The sequence below is a fragment of the Musca domestica genome, unplaced genomic scaffold (assembly GCF_030504385.1).
Source record: "Musca domestica strain aabys unplaced genomic scaffold, Musca_domestica.polishedcontigs.V.1.1 10, whole genome shotgun sequence".
Classification (NCBI taxonomy): Eukaryota; Metazoa; Arthropoda; class Insecta; order Diptera; family Muscidae; genus Musca; species Musca domestica.
The window spans coordinates 9,873,764-9,894,241 of NW_026712115.1; the positions used below are offsets into that span (position 1 = coordinate 9,873,764).

Genomic DNA, 20,478 nt, shown 5'->3' on the forward strand with positions numbered 1-20,478 from the left:
GCCCGACGTCAAGGAAGTGGATGAAAGAAAACAGCAACATCAGAAGAAATAGTTCGAAAAGTAAAGAAGCGACTTGATCGAAACCCGCGACGCACCTTCGGTTGATGGTGTGGGCCGCCATAGCAGGCGATGGTCGCCCTCCGCTCGTATTTATCGACCGTGGCATCAGAATAAATGCCGAATATTACTGCGAAAATATTCTGGAGGGTGTATTAAAGCCTTGGGCGCAAACATTTTGGCCGCAGACCTTGGACATTCCAACAGGACTCAGCACGCGCCACCCAAGAATGGTTACAAAACGAGGTTCCTCACTTCAGTCGCCGCGCACTATGAACACCAAAATCTCCGGATACCAATCCGTTGGTTATATTGTGTCTGGAGTATTTTGGAAAACAAAGTTGGCAGTAAAAAATACCAAAACGTCGATCACCTCGAGCAAGCGCTTCGCCGGGAATGGGCAAAAATACCGCAGAGCAACATTCGGGCAGCGTGTGACGGTTTCGTTGAAGACCATAATTCATTCCAAAGGTGACCAATTCGAACAAAACTAAACTTAATCTAAAATTTGATACTATTTTCGATATTTTTTGTTTTCATTCAATAAAATTTAAAAAAAAAAATAAATGTTAAAATTATGGCGTTTGGCTTTGTTGCAGTTTTTTTATCTCGCCTTGTATATACTGACAAATATTTACTGACAAATATTTACGGATGTTACCATTGGAAAGACAAAGTTAATATATCATCCTTTTCAAGGTGGAGGGTATAAACATATATTCCTTCGAGACCAAATATTTATTACACCCGAAAATATTTTTTATACCCTCCCCTATTGGGGGATATGGAGGGTATATTAGCTTTGACCTATTGAGGGATATGGAGGGTATATTAGCTTTGATCGTTTGTAACTACTCGAAATCATAATAGACCCTACAAAGCATATATATTCTGGATCAGCGTAAAAGTCTAAGACGATTTAGTGATGTCCGTCTGTCTGTTGTAATCACGCTATCTTTCGAACGAATTGAGATAGAAGGCTAACATTTCGCAAAAATGCATAGTTTACCAGTAGGCTTAGTTCAGATTAAGTTCGTAAGTGGGCCATGTCGGTCCACGTTTTCGTATAGCCCCCATATAACGGTACCTCCCGATATTCTGTATTTTCATGATTTTATTTTTATTTGAAGGTTGCAATGGGTACTACAGCCCATAACAAAAACTTTCGTAAACAGGTCCACGTTTTGTATAGTTCCCATATAACAGTTTTCATTTAAGTGGTAGTTTTCGGCACTTTTTTTTAAATATTTCAAGTTCCTTCAAATGGTGGAGGGTATTAAAAGCTGCTCTTTTTCTTGTTTTCATTTACAATATAGTACTACTTGCGAAGAAATTAATTTTTTAAGCAAATATACGAAGTGAATGGCAGATTATGATTAATAATTTGGTGAGTATTCATAGACGAAAACCAACAATTCGTATAATCTGACTCATGCTTCCATAATTTGGCAATCTATTTTCAATTCAAATCATTAGTGAAACATATGGAACGCTCTTATTTTAAGTAATTTTAACGAAGTAGTAATTATACGATTATTTATTAACACAACGTATTTGCAGTAGGTGTACAAAGTTATTTCTGTTGACTACAAAAACACTGTTTGAAATTAGAACTTTTCTTAAATGCATTCATACATACATACGAGAGACTTTGCAAGAGAAAACTGGTTCAAATAGAACTGTACAAAGACGTCAGATCATTGGGATTTCCTGCGTTACAATTATAGTAATCGACAACAAGCTTTTGTAAGCCCTGACACTGATTCTCCAAAGAAGTGTTCTTGTTGTCTTAAAGCTCAGTAACAATTTACCAACTAGTCGCTCCAGTCCTCTAGGGGTTCCTCTGTCAATGAAAATAAAGAAAATGAAGACCAAATGGATTTCTATCGCCGCGTACATTCGTACGCCAGTATTTTTTTTTTTTTTTTTTTTTTTGAACATTTCTATTCCATGTTGGGAACTGATGCGGGGAATAATAGTTGAATTTTCTGTTCTATCAATATCGAAATTTAAAAATCTCACACAAAATGGGCGCAACGTTTCAAAAAATATTTGTGACAAATGCAAAAGACAACAAGTAAAAAAGCAGTAAGTTTGGCCGGTCCGAACTTTGAATACGCTCCACCATTTGAAACGAACTAGAAAATTTTCAAAAAAAAAAAAAAAAAAAAAAAAAAAATCCATTAAATTTTATTTTAAATCTTTACAATATCTAATATAGGAAGATGCCGATATATGGGGGTGTATATGATATTGTGGACCTATTAAGACAAATCTATGTCTGGATGTAAAGTACTCATAAGGAACTCCTTGTGTGGATTTTCAGATAATTCCATTGGAAAAAGTGGCTAAAATCATAAAACTAATGAATATCGGGGGGTATCGTTATATGGGGGATATACGATATTACGGACCTATATAGACAATTCCATTTCAGGGGGTAAAGTGCTCACAAAGAACTCCTTGTGTGGATTTTCAGACAATACGATTTGAAAATGTGGCCAAAATCATCAAAATACCCAATATCATATATATCTATAAAAGAGGAAAATGTTTGTATGTTTGTTTGTTTGTAATTTATGGACTCGAAAACCGCTGAACAGATTTTCCTGAAAATTTGCACGTATACTGCAACATTGCCTGAAAGTAACATAGGCTATATACATTTTTGAAATTCCACTTGGAAGTAGAGATATAGCATCAGAATCGAAGGTACTTCCCAAAAATGTAGATTTTTTATGCACATATCTATTGATCGATTACAGATACAGTCTCCAAATTTGGAATGCGTAACGGAATTTGGAACAAAAATAAGTTTGCCAAATTATATTGAAATCGGTTCAGATTTGGATATAGCTTTCGATGCACCAAACACGCTATGTATCCCAAATTTCAATGAAATTTGAAACGTGTCATGGATTTTATCTAATAAATTGATTTCCCAAATTATATTGAAATCGGTTAAGATTTGGATATAGCTCCCATATACATTTTCGGCCGATTTTATGTATTTGGTGCACCAAACACGATATGTATGTCCAATTTTAATGAAATTTAAAATAAGTAACGAAATTGGGAGCAAAAATAAATTTGTCAAATTATATTGAAATCGGTTAAGATTTGGATATAGCTCCCATATATATTTTCGACCGATTTCATATATTTGATGCACCAAACACGTTATGTATCTCTAATTTCAATAAAATTTAGAATGTTAAAACGAATTAAAACGAATATACATTTGTCAAATTATATTGAAATCGGTTCAGATTTGGATATAGCTCCCATATATATTTTCAACCGATTTCGTTTATTTGATGCACCAAACACGATATGTATGTTCGATTCCAATGAAATTGGGAATGTGTGACGGGATTTTGATTAGAACATATATTAGTCAAATTATATTAAAATCGGTTCAGATTTGGATATAGCTCCCATATATATATTTTCCGCCGATTTCACATATTTGATGCACAAAACACGATACGTATTTCCGATTCCAATGAAATTCGCCATGAGTGACTAAATTTGGTACAAAAATAAATTTGACGAATTATATTCAAATTCGCTCAGATTTGATTATACCTCCCATATATATTCTCGGCCGATTTCACATATTTGATGCATCCAAAGCGAGAGAGACGAAATCTGGCACCAGAAAAAAATTGCCAAATTATATTGAAATCGGTTGAGGTTTGGGTATAGCTAATATATATATTTCGGCCGACTTTATACATGTTATGTACCAAACACGATATATATGACCAATTCCAATGAAATTCAGAATATGTGGCGGAATTTGGTTACAATAATAAATGTGATAAATTAATTGGTCGATTTCACATATTTGAAGCACCAATTTCAATGAAATATGAAAGTTGTGGCGGAATTTGGTGTAAAAGTAACTTTTTTTAAATTATATTTAAATCGGATCAGAACGCCTTCGGCTAACACTAAAACACAACACAACAGTTAATTTGAAATACGCTTATTACGGGGAAGTATGTTACTACCTCGAATTCACTAATTGCAATAGAAATGCCACTCAAGTTCAAAAATTGCAGTTTGCTGCACGCTTGGTATTTGCTACGCAATAAAAAAATTCAAAGGACAAACCCTTCGTGTCATGTTACTGTCGTGTCATGTTACTGCTTTTCTAATGGTTTGGTTTATTTACGCATTAAAGTAGTGCAATATTTTTTTTAATTTTTAAATTTGTTTTTTTTTATCCAACACATATTCGTAAATAAAATTTTGAATGCATATAAAATAAAGAGGGGTAGCGAAGCGCACCGGGTTCAGCTAGTTAACCTATATAAAGAACTAGCTGAACCCGGTGCGCTTCGCTACCCCTTTTGATTTTATATGCATTCAAAATTTTATTTACGAATATGTTGGTTAAAAAAAAAAAACAAATTTAAAAATTAAACAAAAATTATTGCACTACTTTAATGCATAAATAACCAAAACCATTAGAAAAGCAGTAACATGACATACATACACGAAGGGTTTGTCCTTTGGATTTATTTATTTCATAGCAAATACCAAGCGTGCAGTAAACTGCAATCTTTTGAAGTTGAGTGGCATTTCTATTGCAATTAGTGAATTCGAGATAGCAACATACTTCGCCGTAATAATCGTATTTCAAATCAATTGTTGTGTTGTTTTTTAGTGTTAGCCTAAGGCGTTGTGGGTCAATGGTTCTTATTAAAATCATATCCCAATCTGATCCGATTTAAATATAATTAAAAAAAAAATACTTTTACACCAAACTCCGCCACACCTTTCATATATCATTGAAATTGGTGCGTCAAATATGTGAAATCGGCCGATAATATATATATGGGAGCTATATCCAAATCTTAACTAAATTCCAATTAATTTGTCACTTTTATTATTGCAACCAAATTCCGCCACACATTCTGAATTTCATTGGTATCGGTCATATATATCATGTTTGGTGCATAACATATATGAAATCGGCCGAAATATATATGTTAGCTTTATCCAAACCTCAACTGATTTCAATATAATTTGGCAATTTTTTCTGGTGCCAGATTTTGTCTCTCTCGCTTTGGGTGCATCAAATATGTGAAATCGGCTGAGTATATATATGGGAGCTATAATCAAATCTGAGCGTATTTGAATATAATTTGTCAAATTTATTTTTGTACCAAATTTAGCCACTCATGCCGAATTTCATTGGAATCGGAAATACGTATCGTGTTTTGTGCATCAAATATGTGAAATCGGCGGAAAATATGTATGGGAGCTATATCCAAATCTGTACCGATTTTAATATAAGTTGACTAATTTATTTTCTAATCAAAATCCCGCTACACATTCCAAATTTCATTGAAATTAGAGATACATAGCGTGTTTGGTGCATCAAATACATGAAATCGGTCGAAAATATATATGGGAGCTATATCCAAATCTGAACCGATTTCAATTTAATTTGACAAATTCATTTTGGCTCCCAATTCCGTTACTTATTTTAAATTTCATTACAATTGGAAATACATATCATGTTTGGTCTACCAAATACATGAAATCGGCCGAAAATGTATATGGGAGCTATATCCAAATCTGAACCGATTTCAATATAATTTGGGAAATCATTTTTTTAGATAAAATCTATCACACGTTTCAACTTTCATTGAAATTGGCGTGGATGGATTGGACACATAGCGTGTTTGGTGCATCAAATGCTTGAAATCGGTCGAAAATATATATGGGAGCTATATCCAAATCTGAACCGATTTCAATATAATTTGACAAATTTATTTTCGGATTAGATCCCGTCACACATTCCAAATTTCATTGGAATCGAACATTCATATTGTGTTTGAGGCATCAAATGAACGAAATCGGTCGAAAATATATATGGGAGCTATATCCAAATCTGAACCGATTACAATATAATTTGGCAAACTTATTTTTGTTACAAATTTCGTTACGTATTTCAAATTTGGAGACTGTATCTTCAAACAATCAATAGATATGTGCATATAATATCTAAATTTTTGGGAGGTACCTCCGATTCTGATGCTATATCTCCAGTTCCAAGTGGAAATTCAAAAATGTATATAGCCTATGTTACTTTCAGGCGATGTTGCAATATATATGGAAATTTTCAGGGAAATCTATTCAGCGGTTTTCGAGTCCATAAATTACAAACAAACAAACAAACATACAAACATTTTCCTCTTTTATAGATATAGATTCTCTGTCGAGGGGTAAAGTGCTAAAGTACAATTTCCGTTGAAAAATGTGGCTAAATCCATCAAAATACCGAATATCGGGGGGTACAGTTATATGGGAAATATACGATATCGTGGACCTATATAGATAATTCTGTGCTGAGGTATAAAGTGATCACATGGAACTCCTTGTGTGGATTTTCAGACAATTCCGTTGAAAAATATGGGTAAAGTTATCAAAATACCGAATATCGGGGGTACCGTTATATGGGGGATATACGATATCGTGGACCGATATAGATAATTCTCTTCCGAGGTATTAAGTACCCATAAGGAACAGGCTTAGCCTCATTATTACTATTTTTATACCCCCCACCATACATAGTATGGAGGGTATATTAAGTTCGTCATTCCGTTTGTAACTCATCGAAATAATCATTTTAGACCCGACAAAGTATATATATATTCTTGATCAGCGTAAAATTCTAAGACGATTTAGCCCTGTCCGTCTGTCCGTCTATCCGTCCGTCTGTTGTAATCACGCTACAGGCTAAACGAATTAAGATAGAAAGCTAAAATTTTGCTTAGATCTCTCTTTTGTCTGCAGGCAGGTCAAGTTAGAAGATAGGCTATATCGGTCCACGATATCGTATAGCCCACATATATCGGTTCCCCCGATATCCGATATTTTGATGATTTTAGCCAAATTTTTCAACGGAATTGTATGAAAATCCACACAAGCAGTTCTCTAAGAGCACTTTACCCTCTGAAAAATAATTGTCTATATAGGTCCACGATATCTACATAGCCCCCATATAACTGTACCCCCCGATATTCGCTATTTTGATGATTTTACCCACATTTATCTGAAATTCTAAAATTCTACACAAGGGGTTCTTTGGGAACACTTTTCCCCCTGACAGGGAGTTCTCTATATAGGTCCATGATATCGTACATCCCCATATAACGGTACCCCCGATATTCGGTATTTTGATGATTTTAGCCACATTTTTAAACGGAATTGTCTTAAATTCCACAGTCCACAGTATCGTTTATCCCCCCATATATCGGCACCTTTCGAGATTTTAACAGAATTTTTAATGGATTTTATTTTTATTTTTTTTTTTTTTTTTTTGAAAATGTCCTAATTCGTTCCAAATGGTGGAGGGTATTCAAAGTTCGACCTGGCCGAACTTACTTTTTTTTTGTAGTTGCTCTAGAGGTCAAAAGAATTTTGCATAGGGATAGAGTACCGAACTAGGCAGAAGCCTACCAATTTAGATGGTCATCGAATAGAATTTAGCTTTTGAAATAGACCATATATTAGAAATACGGAAATTGCCATTAAATATTTTTAATCCCAGCGAATTCACAAATACATGAAAAGGTCACTTGTGACCGTTACATTGATGTGATATCCAAGATTTCGGCTGGACTGATTTTAATAATTCTAACAAATTCTGAATTAAACATAAAAAGATGCTAATAAAAATGTGTAATATTTTGTAATTTTTGTGTCATTTTTTTAAAGCATGAGATTTGACTTACAATATTGAATCGTTCATTTTGTAATATTTTTTAACTTCACAACTCTATGTGTGAATAGCCCCCATACAACCGAAACCCCCATTATTTGCTATTTTGAAGATTTTAGCGAATTTTTTTTACTGACATTTTTACAAATTTCGTATTTAAATTCGTAATGGGTTCTACAGCCTATGACAAGGTTTACGTCTTCGTATAGCCCTCATACAACGATGCCTCCCGATAATCGGCATTTTGATGATTTAAGGTGCATTATTCAACGGAATTGTTTCATTTGGGTACTACAATCTATGACGGAAAATTGTTTAAAACATTTTTACCGGAAATGTTTCAAGTTTGGTATTTCAGGTTCGTAATGGGTACTACAGTCAATTTCAAAAAATTGTATAAGCAAGACCACGTCTCCATAAACGCCCCAATGTAACGGTTTTCCTTTAAGCTATATTTTTCGACGATATTTTTTGGAAATTTTCAAGTTCCTTCAATATGGTGGAGTATAATGAACGTTCGGCCCGACCGAACTTAACTTCTTTTTTACGTGTTTTAATATAGTCCTTCTCGAAGTTACACCATGCACAGGTCGCAATTATAGACCAATCGAACAATCGGAATTTAGCACTGCGCTAGGGCTTAAGGCTGGGCAGAAGCCTTCTAATTTTTACGGTCATCTATATATATAAATGTAAGTTGTGTTAGTTACTACGCTTATAACTCAAGAACCGCTGATCTGATTTTAACGATTCATACAAATTCTGAATTGTCTCTTTTCCGAAAAGGATAATATCCAAAAAAATCGCGTAAAAATGTGATATATTAACATTTTCATTTTGACTTTTGAATTGTACAATAGTAATGTTTTATTTTGTATGTTTTTTTTCTATTTTGACTTACTTTTTTCTAATGTACATTTGTAGTGTTTTTATATTTTATTTTTGAATTCGAATATTAATACCAATTTATTTAATTGACTTGATTTCTTGAGAACTGAAATTGATGGCGGGTTACATGGAAGTGTAGTACCGAATTATGCGGTGGCGAAACGGAATAGATGATATCGAAATAATTAAACGCGGTCACACCAAAGTTAAAAGATAATTACTTTTTCAAAATCGCTAAAAACTCACGAAAAAGAGATCTCATTGCACAAATTCTGAAATCGGGAAAAAATCGAAAAAAAATTTTTTTTTTCAATGGAATCGATTTTTAAAATAATAGTACATTCTATTGACAAACTTTGTAAGGACCTTTAAACATTTGCTGTAAAAAATCGACTAACAAGTTGAATATTTTTACAATTTGTTATTCTTTTTTTGTCAATTTTTTTTTCAATTTGTATTATCATATTGAATTCAGTTGATTTTTTGTGAACAAAATGAAGAATAATTTTTCACTATACAATTTTTCACCAAAATAAGTGCGAAATAGGATGTAAACTGACATCTACCTTTCAACTCCAGGGCCTATATCGTGATTCAGCTGGAAGATGCTAAAATCAAAAATGACCGGAAAAGCCTAATGGGCCTCATCTCAAAGCGTGAACATACCTTTTTTATGTGACAATAATCCGTCCAATGAGAGGTCAAAATGCAAAATTCTTTGGGAGTACAATCAGGAAAATACCAAATATAAAAGGTGCAAAATAGTAGAGCGAATGGGACTTTTATTAAGAAAAGGATTTCTATCCTCCCAGAAATTCTTCCCAAACATTCAAGATACCTTAAATCGCTTTTGCAGGTCATGATATAGATCATAACTCACGGATAAGGGTACAACCCGATTTTATATTTATATAACCATCGTATGATTCAAGCTATTTTTGGGGTCTTAGTCCCTTTTTATTTTTTGGCCCTTATTAGGCATCTTTGTGTCTAAGGGGGTACAGAACCTCTTCGCATAAAATTTGAAATTTTCAGAGTAGGGCCCATATTGGTCTTGAACACATTCATCAATTGATTTGGCTAAAAAATGTTGTTATGCTACCATGGGGAAGGGAACCATCATACAGATAATTGCCACATAGGAATTATTTAAGTAAAGTCTCCACATTGTAGTATCCCCAAGTCCACTTTCACATCTAATGTGTGGTCAGAAAGGAAAATTTTGTATTCTATTGAATTTGTAACTCCCAAGAGAATATTGGTTGGGAACGTAGATTTGGAATGTACATCTATATGAAATAAATTGTGGGAACATGAACAAATTACAAATATAATAAAGTAGTACGGGACCGAATATTTGTTGAATCGACATTGAATTATACTATGATGAAAAATATGGACTTTATAGGGTCTCCAATTTACAATTTAAATGGAAAATAAAAAAATTCCCATCTTACGGTAATGGGTGTGAAATACCTATAATTTTGAGTTGGCCTCTATTTGCCATATTGGATTATAAGGGGTAGAAGAAAGTTTTCAAAGTAGGTCGATGTTTCGGAGTAGTGCCCATATAAAGGTACCTCCTGATTTTACCATATTTCAAAGGATTTGGCTAAAAATGTGTATTCGGGGGGTGAAAATCTTACACAAAAATGTCAACATATTCACAAATTTTAGAATTTTCTCCATGCAATAGTATCCCCTCAAGTCCACCTTTTGGCGGACAAACAGACCGACATGGTTAGGGGGACTTATGAGGACTCTAATGCACAATCTAAGGTGCTAATGGGTTTAAAAAAGTAATTAACTTTGCCTATTCTTAAATCATTCAGCCCTCAATTATGAGGTGTACAAAATACAGTAAATTCCAAATTGCTTCTCATTTGACTGTAAAATTTTGCTACGATTTTTACCATACTAAAAATTAATTTGATCACTTACATGGGGATAAGATTCATATATACTTTTTAATCGATTTGTATAGCACATCCACACATTTGAAGAACACGGTTTAAATATTGAAGTCCACGGCTTATAAATGGGTACAGATATTTTAAAACACTTTTAATCGACCAGTACGCAAACATTTACATCAGTCATATCTGTGAATAATTATGCTTTTAAAAATATGCATAATAAACAAAAACTACGGGCCGGCAACGCGGACCGGGCCAGCTAGTTGAGTAATATTTAGTGGGTGAAATAAACCATAACATTTGTGTTAAATAAAACTAAAATTTTCCATTATTTTTATCGCATGCGATTTATATACCCTACACTACAAGGTGGTCAGGGTATTATGTCTTTGTGCATTGGTTTGTAACAGGCAAAAGGAAACGAGATAGACCCATAGTTCCTTTTGATGATCTGCATAGAATCACATTCTGAGTCGATTTATGCATGTCCGTCCATCTGTCCGTCCGTCTGCCCATTTATTTTTGTTAACAAAGTACAGTTCGCATTTATTACCCGATCAAGATGAAATTTTGCACAAATCATTAGTTTAGCCAAAGGATGAATCCTATTGAAATTGGAGATAATCGGTGAAAAATTAAATATAGCTTTCATATATATCTTCGTCCGATTTGCCTTTTATTGTGCACATACAACCAAATTAGGCCTGAAAAAAAGTATGCCAAATTTGATCGAAATCGGTTCAGATATAGCTATAGCACCATTATATATTGTTCATCCGATTTGTTATTTTAATCCTCCGCAGCCGTAATATGCACCCTGTAACAACAATATTTGGGAATATATATAATACAGCTCAGAAATATCTTTGCTAAATTCTATAGCTATAGCTCCCATATATATTGTATATCCGATTTGTTATATTTGTTAGCCACAGCCGTAATATGCACTCCGTAACAACGATATTCAGTTAAATATATGAAATACAGCTCAGAAATATCTTTGCCAAATTTTATCAAGATAGGTTCAGATTTGGATATAGCTGCCATATATATCAAATGGGCAATACAAATCCGATTTACAAAAAAAAAAAAAAAAACAAATGCTTCGGCATATTTAGTCTTTTGAACTTTAAATTATAATTATAATCATAGCGTGTACGATTGGAATCTCCCATAAAAACTAAAAAAAAAAAAATTGTTTTGTGGAGCTCTACTAAATTAGCAAAGTGGTGTAAGGTATCATAATGTCGGCCCCGCTCGACTTTAAGACTTTTTTTTTTACCGGGTTCAATTTGACTTATAATATTGTAGTGTATATTTTGTAATATTTTTCACTTTACAACACATATTGCATTATCGTCCAATCCTCATGAAAAGGGTAGTGTTAGGCTCAGAAGGGATAGGCCTATAGTTTTCAAAGATATCCGCAATATATTTAGGGGTTAAAATGGTCAAAAAACTAAAAATGTTCCTGATTTTGAAGCCGTTATAAAGGTCATAAATAGAAACCAAAGGACACGAAATCTCGCATGAAGTTAGAGTTTAGGACAGCGGGTAGAATGAACCACTATTTTTGTCTGAAATATACCAACATTACTTATAGGCGATATCCGAAATACACAAAAGACGAACTTTTTATATGCTGATTTCGTTGACGAATATAGTCAGGTATCGTAGACAAGAAAATCATATAGATGAGACTAAATTTGGAGATGATCGCAAAATATTAGGGGTTCAAATGAACCAAAAACAGAAAAAATTTTCTGATCACACAATTGAAGCCATTCCACACACCTGAGAAGAGCGTTAAGGACAGGGAAGAATTCTAGCATTTTGGAGTAAAATGTACCACAACAACTAACAGCACGACAGAGTGCGTAAATATTGGGCAAATGTCTCTGGTCAAAATGCTAAGGGTAATATCTGGGCAGTACTCCGTGACATCATTTCATAAGGGAAATCTTCCAAAATAGATTTGGACATAAGAGGGCTACTAACATGTTGTAGTGTTTTAGGGTATCACATGGTCGGTCCCGCACGACTATAACCTTTGCTTACTTGTTATGTAATAATCCAGAATTTTCCAGGTTATGGTCTAGTAGGTGATTAGGAAACCAGCAAGGAAAGGGCAGGGTCGACTATTTGATACCCTACACCACTATGCGTATTTAGTAGGGCTCCCGCAAAAAAGTTTATATTGGGATTTCATGTAAAGTATACCATACCAACTACGAATTTATTTAAATACGTATCATGGCTTTAGAGTAGTCACAATTTGGGAACTATATACAACTCTGAATCGACTTGACGTAGGCTTTTGTACCTCTAGTACCAAATAACATTGCCATATGGTGCATGATTTGACTTCAATAAGAATTAGATTAAAAAACCGAGTTTCACAAAAAATAAGTTTAATATGAAAAAATCTAATATCTATCCGTAAAATCGAATGAAGATGTTTTTAGGAGGTAAACAAAAATCTGAACCTATCTTGACAAAATTAGGCAGAGGTATTTCTATACGATATATGGTACCAAATATCATTGTTGTGAAGTGCATACTACGCGTGTGAGGGACTTTAACAACAAATCGGATGAAACATATATATGGGAGGTATAGCTATATCTGAACCGATTATTACAAAATGTTTGTATTTGCTTCTTAGCTGAATTCCGTCGAAAGTGATCAAATTCAGTCCATTTAAGTTGATATTAGTCATTTGGTGCAAAATAAACCTGAAATCTGATAGAGATATACCCTGGAGTTATATCCAAATCTGAACCGATCTTGACAAAATTTTATTTCTGAGCTGTATCTGATATCTGGTACCAAAGATCATTGTTGTGGAGTGCATATAGATACTTGTATAGAAATTTCCAAGTTTCAGTTCATTTAGGCTGATATAAGCCATTTGGTACACAATTAACCCGAAATCGCCTGTGGATATATGGGGGAGCCATATCTAAATTTGAACCGATTCTCACCAATTTTAATATGGTTCGTCCTTGGGCCAAACATATTTTGTTTGGAAATGTCATCTCAATCGGATAATAAATGCGACCTGCAGTTTGTTCACAAAAGTACATGGACGGAACGATGGACAGACAGACAGATGGACAGATAGAAAATGATTCTATGAAGGACCTCAAAAATAACTATGGGTCTATCTCGCTTTCATCTTCATGTTATAAACAAATGCACAAAGAAATAATACCCTTTGCCACTATGTGGTGTAGGGTATAAAATGTCAGTCTGGCTATATGGAAAAAAGTAACCTAAAATGCTCTATTGATGCAAGATAGCCTCGATCGGTGACCAAAATGAGTGGTAACTTAAGTGTTTCGATTTTATTCTTAGTTCCAGTTCTTATTCTAATTTTTTGTGGTGACTTTTGATCGCTTGTATCTCCATTTATATTATCAACAAAAGAAGTATTCAATCAACACCCAATTCCCATTAACAAAAACAAAGTTACATTTTACATTCATTGTTTCATTTATTTTCAATTTGCCATTCTAAATAAAACTTGCAGCGATTTACTGTCAATGGCATCGACAATTGTCATTTCAGTCATAGTTCCTTCCCTCTTACAACGATACAACATGGCCAGCAAACAGAACGTTGTGCTTGTTGCGGATGACGAAAGCAAATGGATGATCAGCATAGAAGGGAATGTAGGTTTTGGTTTCTACGAAGTAAAAGGAAAGCATTCGAATCACTGGCGAAAATAAAAGTTAAGTTTCAACTCACCATCGAGAACCAAATCGGAGGCATCACTTTCATGAATTTCAATCATTGCTGCGTGTTGTACTTCCGAAATTGGCATATGGCCATGACCATGTTCAAGCATGTCACTGAAGTCAGCTGAATGGGTAAACATTTCGTAGATGCCAAGCTGAAAACGACAACATTACATTTATATATGGACTTAGGGACCAAATATGTTGGCCTTACCTTCTGTAGAGCAACTTTAAGTGGAATACTGGAACTAATTTTGAATTTGGGCACGTAGACATCCATTTGTTCCATTTTCCAGTGATCGTTAATATCGTCGAAATCGAATGACTTGAGTTTCTCTTCCAATTCATATAGGCCGTTTTTCTTATTTGGCAAAATGATGATCATCGAGAGATCGCTCTGTTCGAATGGTGCCTCCAAAAGCTGAGCATCCAAAATGGAACTTTCGGCATAGTGGAACAAGTCCTTTGCATGGATTGTGGGGACCTTAATGCACTTCTCTTTGTCCAAGCAGAAGTCACGTTTGACGGTGAACTCCTTGCAGAAGGGACGAGCCCATCCTCCCTTGAGGTATGCCGCACTGACCATCTCAGCAATGGTGTGCTCATCGATCGAACTGCAAATTTGACGGATATTTCTCTTGGTCCTCTTCGATATCCATTGATTGATAATGTCCATGGACTTCTCTACTTCATTGAAATCAAGGGACTCGAATTCTGAATGGAAAGGCGTCTCAGCATGCAATCTATATTTGTCGGATAGTTTAATATCGTGATTGTAGAAAAGTTTGTTGGTAAAGTCCAGAATTGTACGATTCATAGAATCCGATGTCATTTTGGCATGTTTGATCAGATCGTCTTTGTTCTTCGTAATATGGAGGGCCAGTCTTATTTCTTCCGCAGTGTAGCCATAGGCACCACAATAAAGCGTTTCCATGGCATATTTTATGGCCAGTGGAGACATGACGACATTTTCCTTCGATCTCTGCAAAAGTACTTTACTCAACACTTCCATCTCAAAGTCGCGATACTTCTCCACTACAGGATTGGCGTTGCTCAATGCCAACAACGATAGGCATATAGCCATAAGTTCTGAAACGGAAAATGATTTTAGGAACCACATTTATTTTATTTCTGTTTTTCGTTTGCCCCACACTTACTTAAACACAACTTCATTGCTGCAAATATTTTTTAGAATCGTAGGTGCTCTGATTGGCAACTGATTCTGACAGCAGTTGTGAGCCGTATTTATATCGTGGAAGACCAATGGAGCTTGCCCAACTCTCTCACTCTCTTTCGTTGTTAATATCTTCCTTGAAAGTTAAATTTAACGCGCTTGGGAAAGATATACGACTTCTTGCATCCAGTTGGGTTTTACCAACAGCAAGAACACACATTCATTCGCACATTTAAGCTCATTTCAAAAGCGATTGGCGATTTAGTTTCTTTGTTCTTACTTCAAAAAACCGGTGTTCAATTCTACAACTGCCGAAGGGTGGGTTGCTTTCATATTCGTGGAATATTCTCTTTAGAACAATTGTTGGAAAATCGAAAGAGTGTTGCTGTATTGTGGTCACAGTGTTGCCGTTTAATTGTTTTAAAAAGCAAAAAGGCTACAAATTAAAGAAGTTAAATAAAGTAGATTCTCTTGAATGCCATCAAATTTTATAATGATTTTAGCGTATGACTCCACATTGAAAGTATAATTTAAATTTCGGTAAAGCTATTCATGTTACAGAACGTCCCAACTGTAAAGGATATTAGTTAGATAATCGGGTCACAAATCGCAGTACAAGGACTACATTATAAATACTGCATATTTTAAAGAAAGGAGATTATCTTTAGAAATATTTGCAGGCAAGTCACATGTCATTGAAAAATTTTTTAATATTTGAAATTTTAATCCTCAATCGAGCCAAGAAAGGGGTCTTTTTGGTCTTTTTTTACATATGGTTAAAAATTCCATTAAACGGGATAGCAGCAAGTCAAAATATTCTATATAATGATTTATCATAAAATTCTTTTATAGGTCTAGAAGATGTCAAAAGTCTAAATCTTACCTGAACACCTGGAATTCATATATATTAAAAACTCATTTAGTTCGTGCAAAAATCTGAACAAAATGTTTCCATCAATATTCCTAAACAAACCGAAAATATTTCATAATTTTCTCGGATTTTTTCCGGTCGACGCCTGAAAGCCGTCACTCTAAATCTCAGGAAAATACTTTTTATATTAGTGCAAGTGTTTTATGAAAATGAAATTCAAAATTTACGCACTAAAAGTGAAAAGTATGTCTTTGGTTTTTATGACACCATGTGTTGGGGGTATTATAAGTCAAATCAATTCGGAATGGTCTCTAGCCAGAAAATAATAAACAAAGAAAATCGCGGAAAAATATTTCAATAAAATGTGAATATTTTATTTTTTTTTTTTTTTTCATTTTTTGTCATGTTTTTTACCGCATGCGATCTTTTCAATTTGACTTACAATTTTGAATTGAACATTTTGCAAAGTTTTCCTCCACCCCATAACACTATATTTTAGGATATTTTATAAAGGTCGCAATTATTGTCCAATCCTCAAGAAATTTTGCACAGGGTCAGATATAAAGCCTCTTGTTTTTGAATATGTAAATTTTTGGGTTCAAATACACCAAAAAAATTAAATTTCTTGTAAATTGAAAAGCAATACACACGGAATTTTGCATGGGAAGAGACTTAAGGAAGAAAGAAATATGGACCAAAATTTCCGTCTGAAATTTTTTTGAATGCCTAACAACACGAAGGGGTTTATAAACATTGGGCAAATGCCCCCGATCAAAAAGTTAAGGGTAACATCTGGGCAGGGCTCAATGACATAATTTCAAAAACGAAATCTTCCGAATGGATTCGGATATAAGGGGGCTTCCAACTGATTGTAGTGTGCAATAGACAGTCTAGGTTGTGGAAAACGCCAAGTGGACTCGCTAATACTCGTTTATAGATCAAACCCCCAAAAGAAATCCTGGATTCTTTGGCCAAATGTTGTTAAGGCCTTTATGTAATTGTGACTATAAACAAAGGGACCCTCAGATGATTTGAGATATGTTTCGCAAGATTTAGAGCTTTGAAATTTAACGGAGATCTTAGAGAAACATAGTTCTTCTTTTGTCATCATTAGTCTAAAAAGATATTTTATGTTACTTTTGGGCGTCAAAAAGTCAGAGGGAAAAATTGCTTAAAAAACTTGGAATATTTTTGGGAACATTAATGCAAATATTTTTATTTAGTGGAAATAGAGATCTCTTTTCTTTGGTGTCGCATAGTGAACTTTATTTTTAGTGTTTCTGAATACCGGTACAGGTTTCGGTAAAGCACTTAAATACAGGGTGAGATAAAAAAACTTCAACCAACTTCAGACTGCTGTCATTTCTAAGCAACTCGTCCGACAGCTGTTAAAATTATTCCAGTGACAGCTCATTATCATGTTTACAAGAGTACAAAAGCATTTAGGTAAGAATTTTCCAGAAAAATGTTATTCGTGATGGAATTCAAGCGTGATAGTATGTTTTCTTTATATTTGGCTTGAAAACCACAAGTGGCTATCGTTAGAGCACTCCAGTATTTAAATATGAATAAATCGTTTGTTTCTCGTACCATCCTTCGTTACCGTGATATTGGTAGCGTAGCCCGACGTCAAGAAAGTGGACGGAAGAAAACAGCAACATCAGCAGAAATGGTTCGAAAAGTAAAGAAGCGACTTGATCGAAACCCGCGTCGCTCGTGAGCTGAACATATCGCAATATTTCATTCGTCAAATATTGAAAAAAGATCTCGGTGTAAAGCCATTAAAATTCCACAAAGTGCCAGAACTTACACCGCAACAGAAAGAAAATAGACTCAAAAGAGCTAAAGAGTTGCTTCGCTTGGCCGAAAGTGGTGAACTGTCGAATTTGGTTTGAGAAAACATTCGTTGTCCAGCCGTTTGTAAACAAACAAAATGATCGTGTTTACTTGCCAAAGAGGTCAGCTGAAAATGTGCACCTTCGGTTGGCCACCAGAACTCCGGCCATGGTGATGGTCTGGGCCGCCATAACAGCCGATGGTCGCTCACCGCTCGTAGTAATCCACCGTGGCATCAGAATAAATGCAGAATACTATCGCGAACATATTCTAGAGGATGTATTAAAGCCTTGGGCACGCAAACATTTTGGTAGACTTTGGACATTCCTACATCACGCTATCTATATCGATAATTCTCTTTCAGGAGGTAAAGTGCTCATAAGAAACTCCTTGTGTAGAATTTCAGACAATTCTGTTGATAATTGTGGCTAAAATCATCAAAATACCGAACATCGGGGGGTATCGTTATTTAGGGGCTACACGATATCGGGTACCGATATAGCCCATCTTAGAACTTGACCTGCCTGCACACAAAAGAGAGATCTGTGCAAAATTTTAGTTTCTTATCTTAATTCGATTTGACTGTAGCGTGATAACAACAGACGGATGAATAGGGCTAAATCGTCTTAGAATTTTACGCTGATCAAGAATATATATACTTTGTTGGGTCTAAAATAATTATTTCGATGTGTTACAAACGAAATGACGAACTTAATATACCCTCCATACCATGGAGGGTATAAAAATGTAAAAATTATGGCGTTTGACTTGGTTGCAGTTTTTTATCTCTCCCTGTGAGGACATCTTTTGATTTTCAGAATTTTTTAGGTTTGAACAATATTTTCCAAACAAATCTACTGTAAATTCACATTTTGAGTTCTTAGTAGATATGTTTGTTACATACCCCTTATAGCAGGTTTGACTGAATTTGGTATGTAGGGTTTTTTGTGGATAGAATCTATTCTTACAAAATACTTTCATGACCTTTTCCCGATTTTTGGAAATGTGAGGGGTTTCGCCACAATATCCAACGGTGTAGGATATAGTTTGCAATTAAGGGTTCTTACTGGTTAACACTTAGTTCCACTATTTAAAATGTCCCCTTATAATGATAACTAAAGATATTCTGTGTTTTGATTGTTTCAATCATGGTAGAGTTGTGCAATTGAAGGAAGGATGGTAATTAAATTTGATCAGCATAAAATTTGCCCGTCTGTGGCAATCGCTCTAGTTTCCGAACGAAATTAAGTATGTTGATAAAATTATACTCAAATGTGTTCTAGGTCTGCAGGAGCTTTGGTATTTAAAATATATAGATCCATCTAATAGATTTAGAGACATTATTCACTGGAATTGTTTCAAAGTTCGTATTGTAAATTAGTAATGGAAGTTGCAGTCTGTGACAGAAAATTGCCTACACAAAACCTCGTCTTCGGTACTCATAGGGGTTTTATGCGACATTCTATCGGAATTGTTTCACATTTCGGGTTTTGAATATTGTATAGACCTCAATATAAAAGTAACTCCCTATAAAAGTAGAGTTAAGTGTTACTTTAATTCGAAATAGTGGCATTTCCTAAATTGTGACTAGCACCGGGACCTAGATGGAGAATATGAATCTGTAGTCACGTCAGTTGACGAAACGACTAAAACATTAAAAGAGACTAAAATGGCCGAAACGTGAACTTACTATGAGAATAATACGATATGTACTGTATTAGACAATATAATCTAGAAAATTATTTAAAACCTTAAACAAAACCGTATCGGCAGCTCATATGGGGGCTATGCTCCGTAGTCAACAAACATTTAAAGACTATTCCGGAAAAGATTATTATATGTTAAATTAAGACAAATTTAGTCAAAGAATGTTAAGCGATGCCATTATAAAAGAGCTATACCTAAATGAGGACAGATATATACCATTTTTAATATCAATCGCACTACGAATAACATTTAAAACTGTTATATTTTAACAGTAAGTTTTTATTTCTATTTAAAATATTAATACCGATTCGGTGAACAAAAACTTCCAAACGCCGAAAATATATATTCTTAAAGAGACTTGTATTTGGAAACGAAGGGGTGATACAAATGTATATGCGAAATGTTCTCCATTCTTTAGAAGTATTTACTCCTGAAATTATGCTACCTTGAAAGATGTATAGCATTTGTCACATTTTATTGCTGAAGGTTATAGCACGGTGTTTCTTTTTCCAATTTCACACTTGGGAACATTTCCATTTAATAAAATT

The 20,478-nt window shown here is 34.4% G+C and overlaps 1 protein-coding gene across 1 annotated transcript; it reads right to left on the reverse strand.

Moving 5' to 3' along the window:
* Positions 1-14,078: 14,078 nt before the first annotated feature.
* On the reverse strand, positions 14,079-15,659 carry LOC131803575 (serine protease inhibitor 42Dd-like). The gene is made up of 4 exons (XM_059124948.1): positions 15,500-15,659; positions 14,557-15,431; positions 14,353-14,497; positions 14,079-14,290 (listed from the first exon to the last, which is right to left on the reverse strand). Exons 1-4 carry the CDS (start codon positions 15,513-15,515, stop codon positions 14,190-14,192), a joined length of 1,137 nt encoding a protein of 378 aa, XP_058980931.1. The 5' UTR covers positions 15,516-15,659; the 3' UTR covers positions 14,079-14,189.
* Positions 15,660-20,478: the final 4,819 nt, after the last annotated feature.

Excerpts from the sequence above, each read along its gene's own strand:
- LOC131803575 (XM_059124948.1), bottom strand. Across the intron at positions 14,498-14,556 it reads TTAAAGTTGCTCTACAGAAG|CTTGGCATCTACGAAATGTT; the intron begins GTAAGGCCAACA and ends TGTCGTTTTCAG. Across the intron at positions 14,291-14,352 it reads CTCCGATTTGGTTCTCGATG|AAACCAAAACCTACATTCCC; the intron begins GTGAGTTGAAAC and ends TTTACTTCGTAG.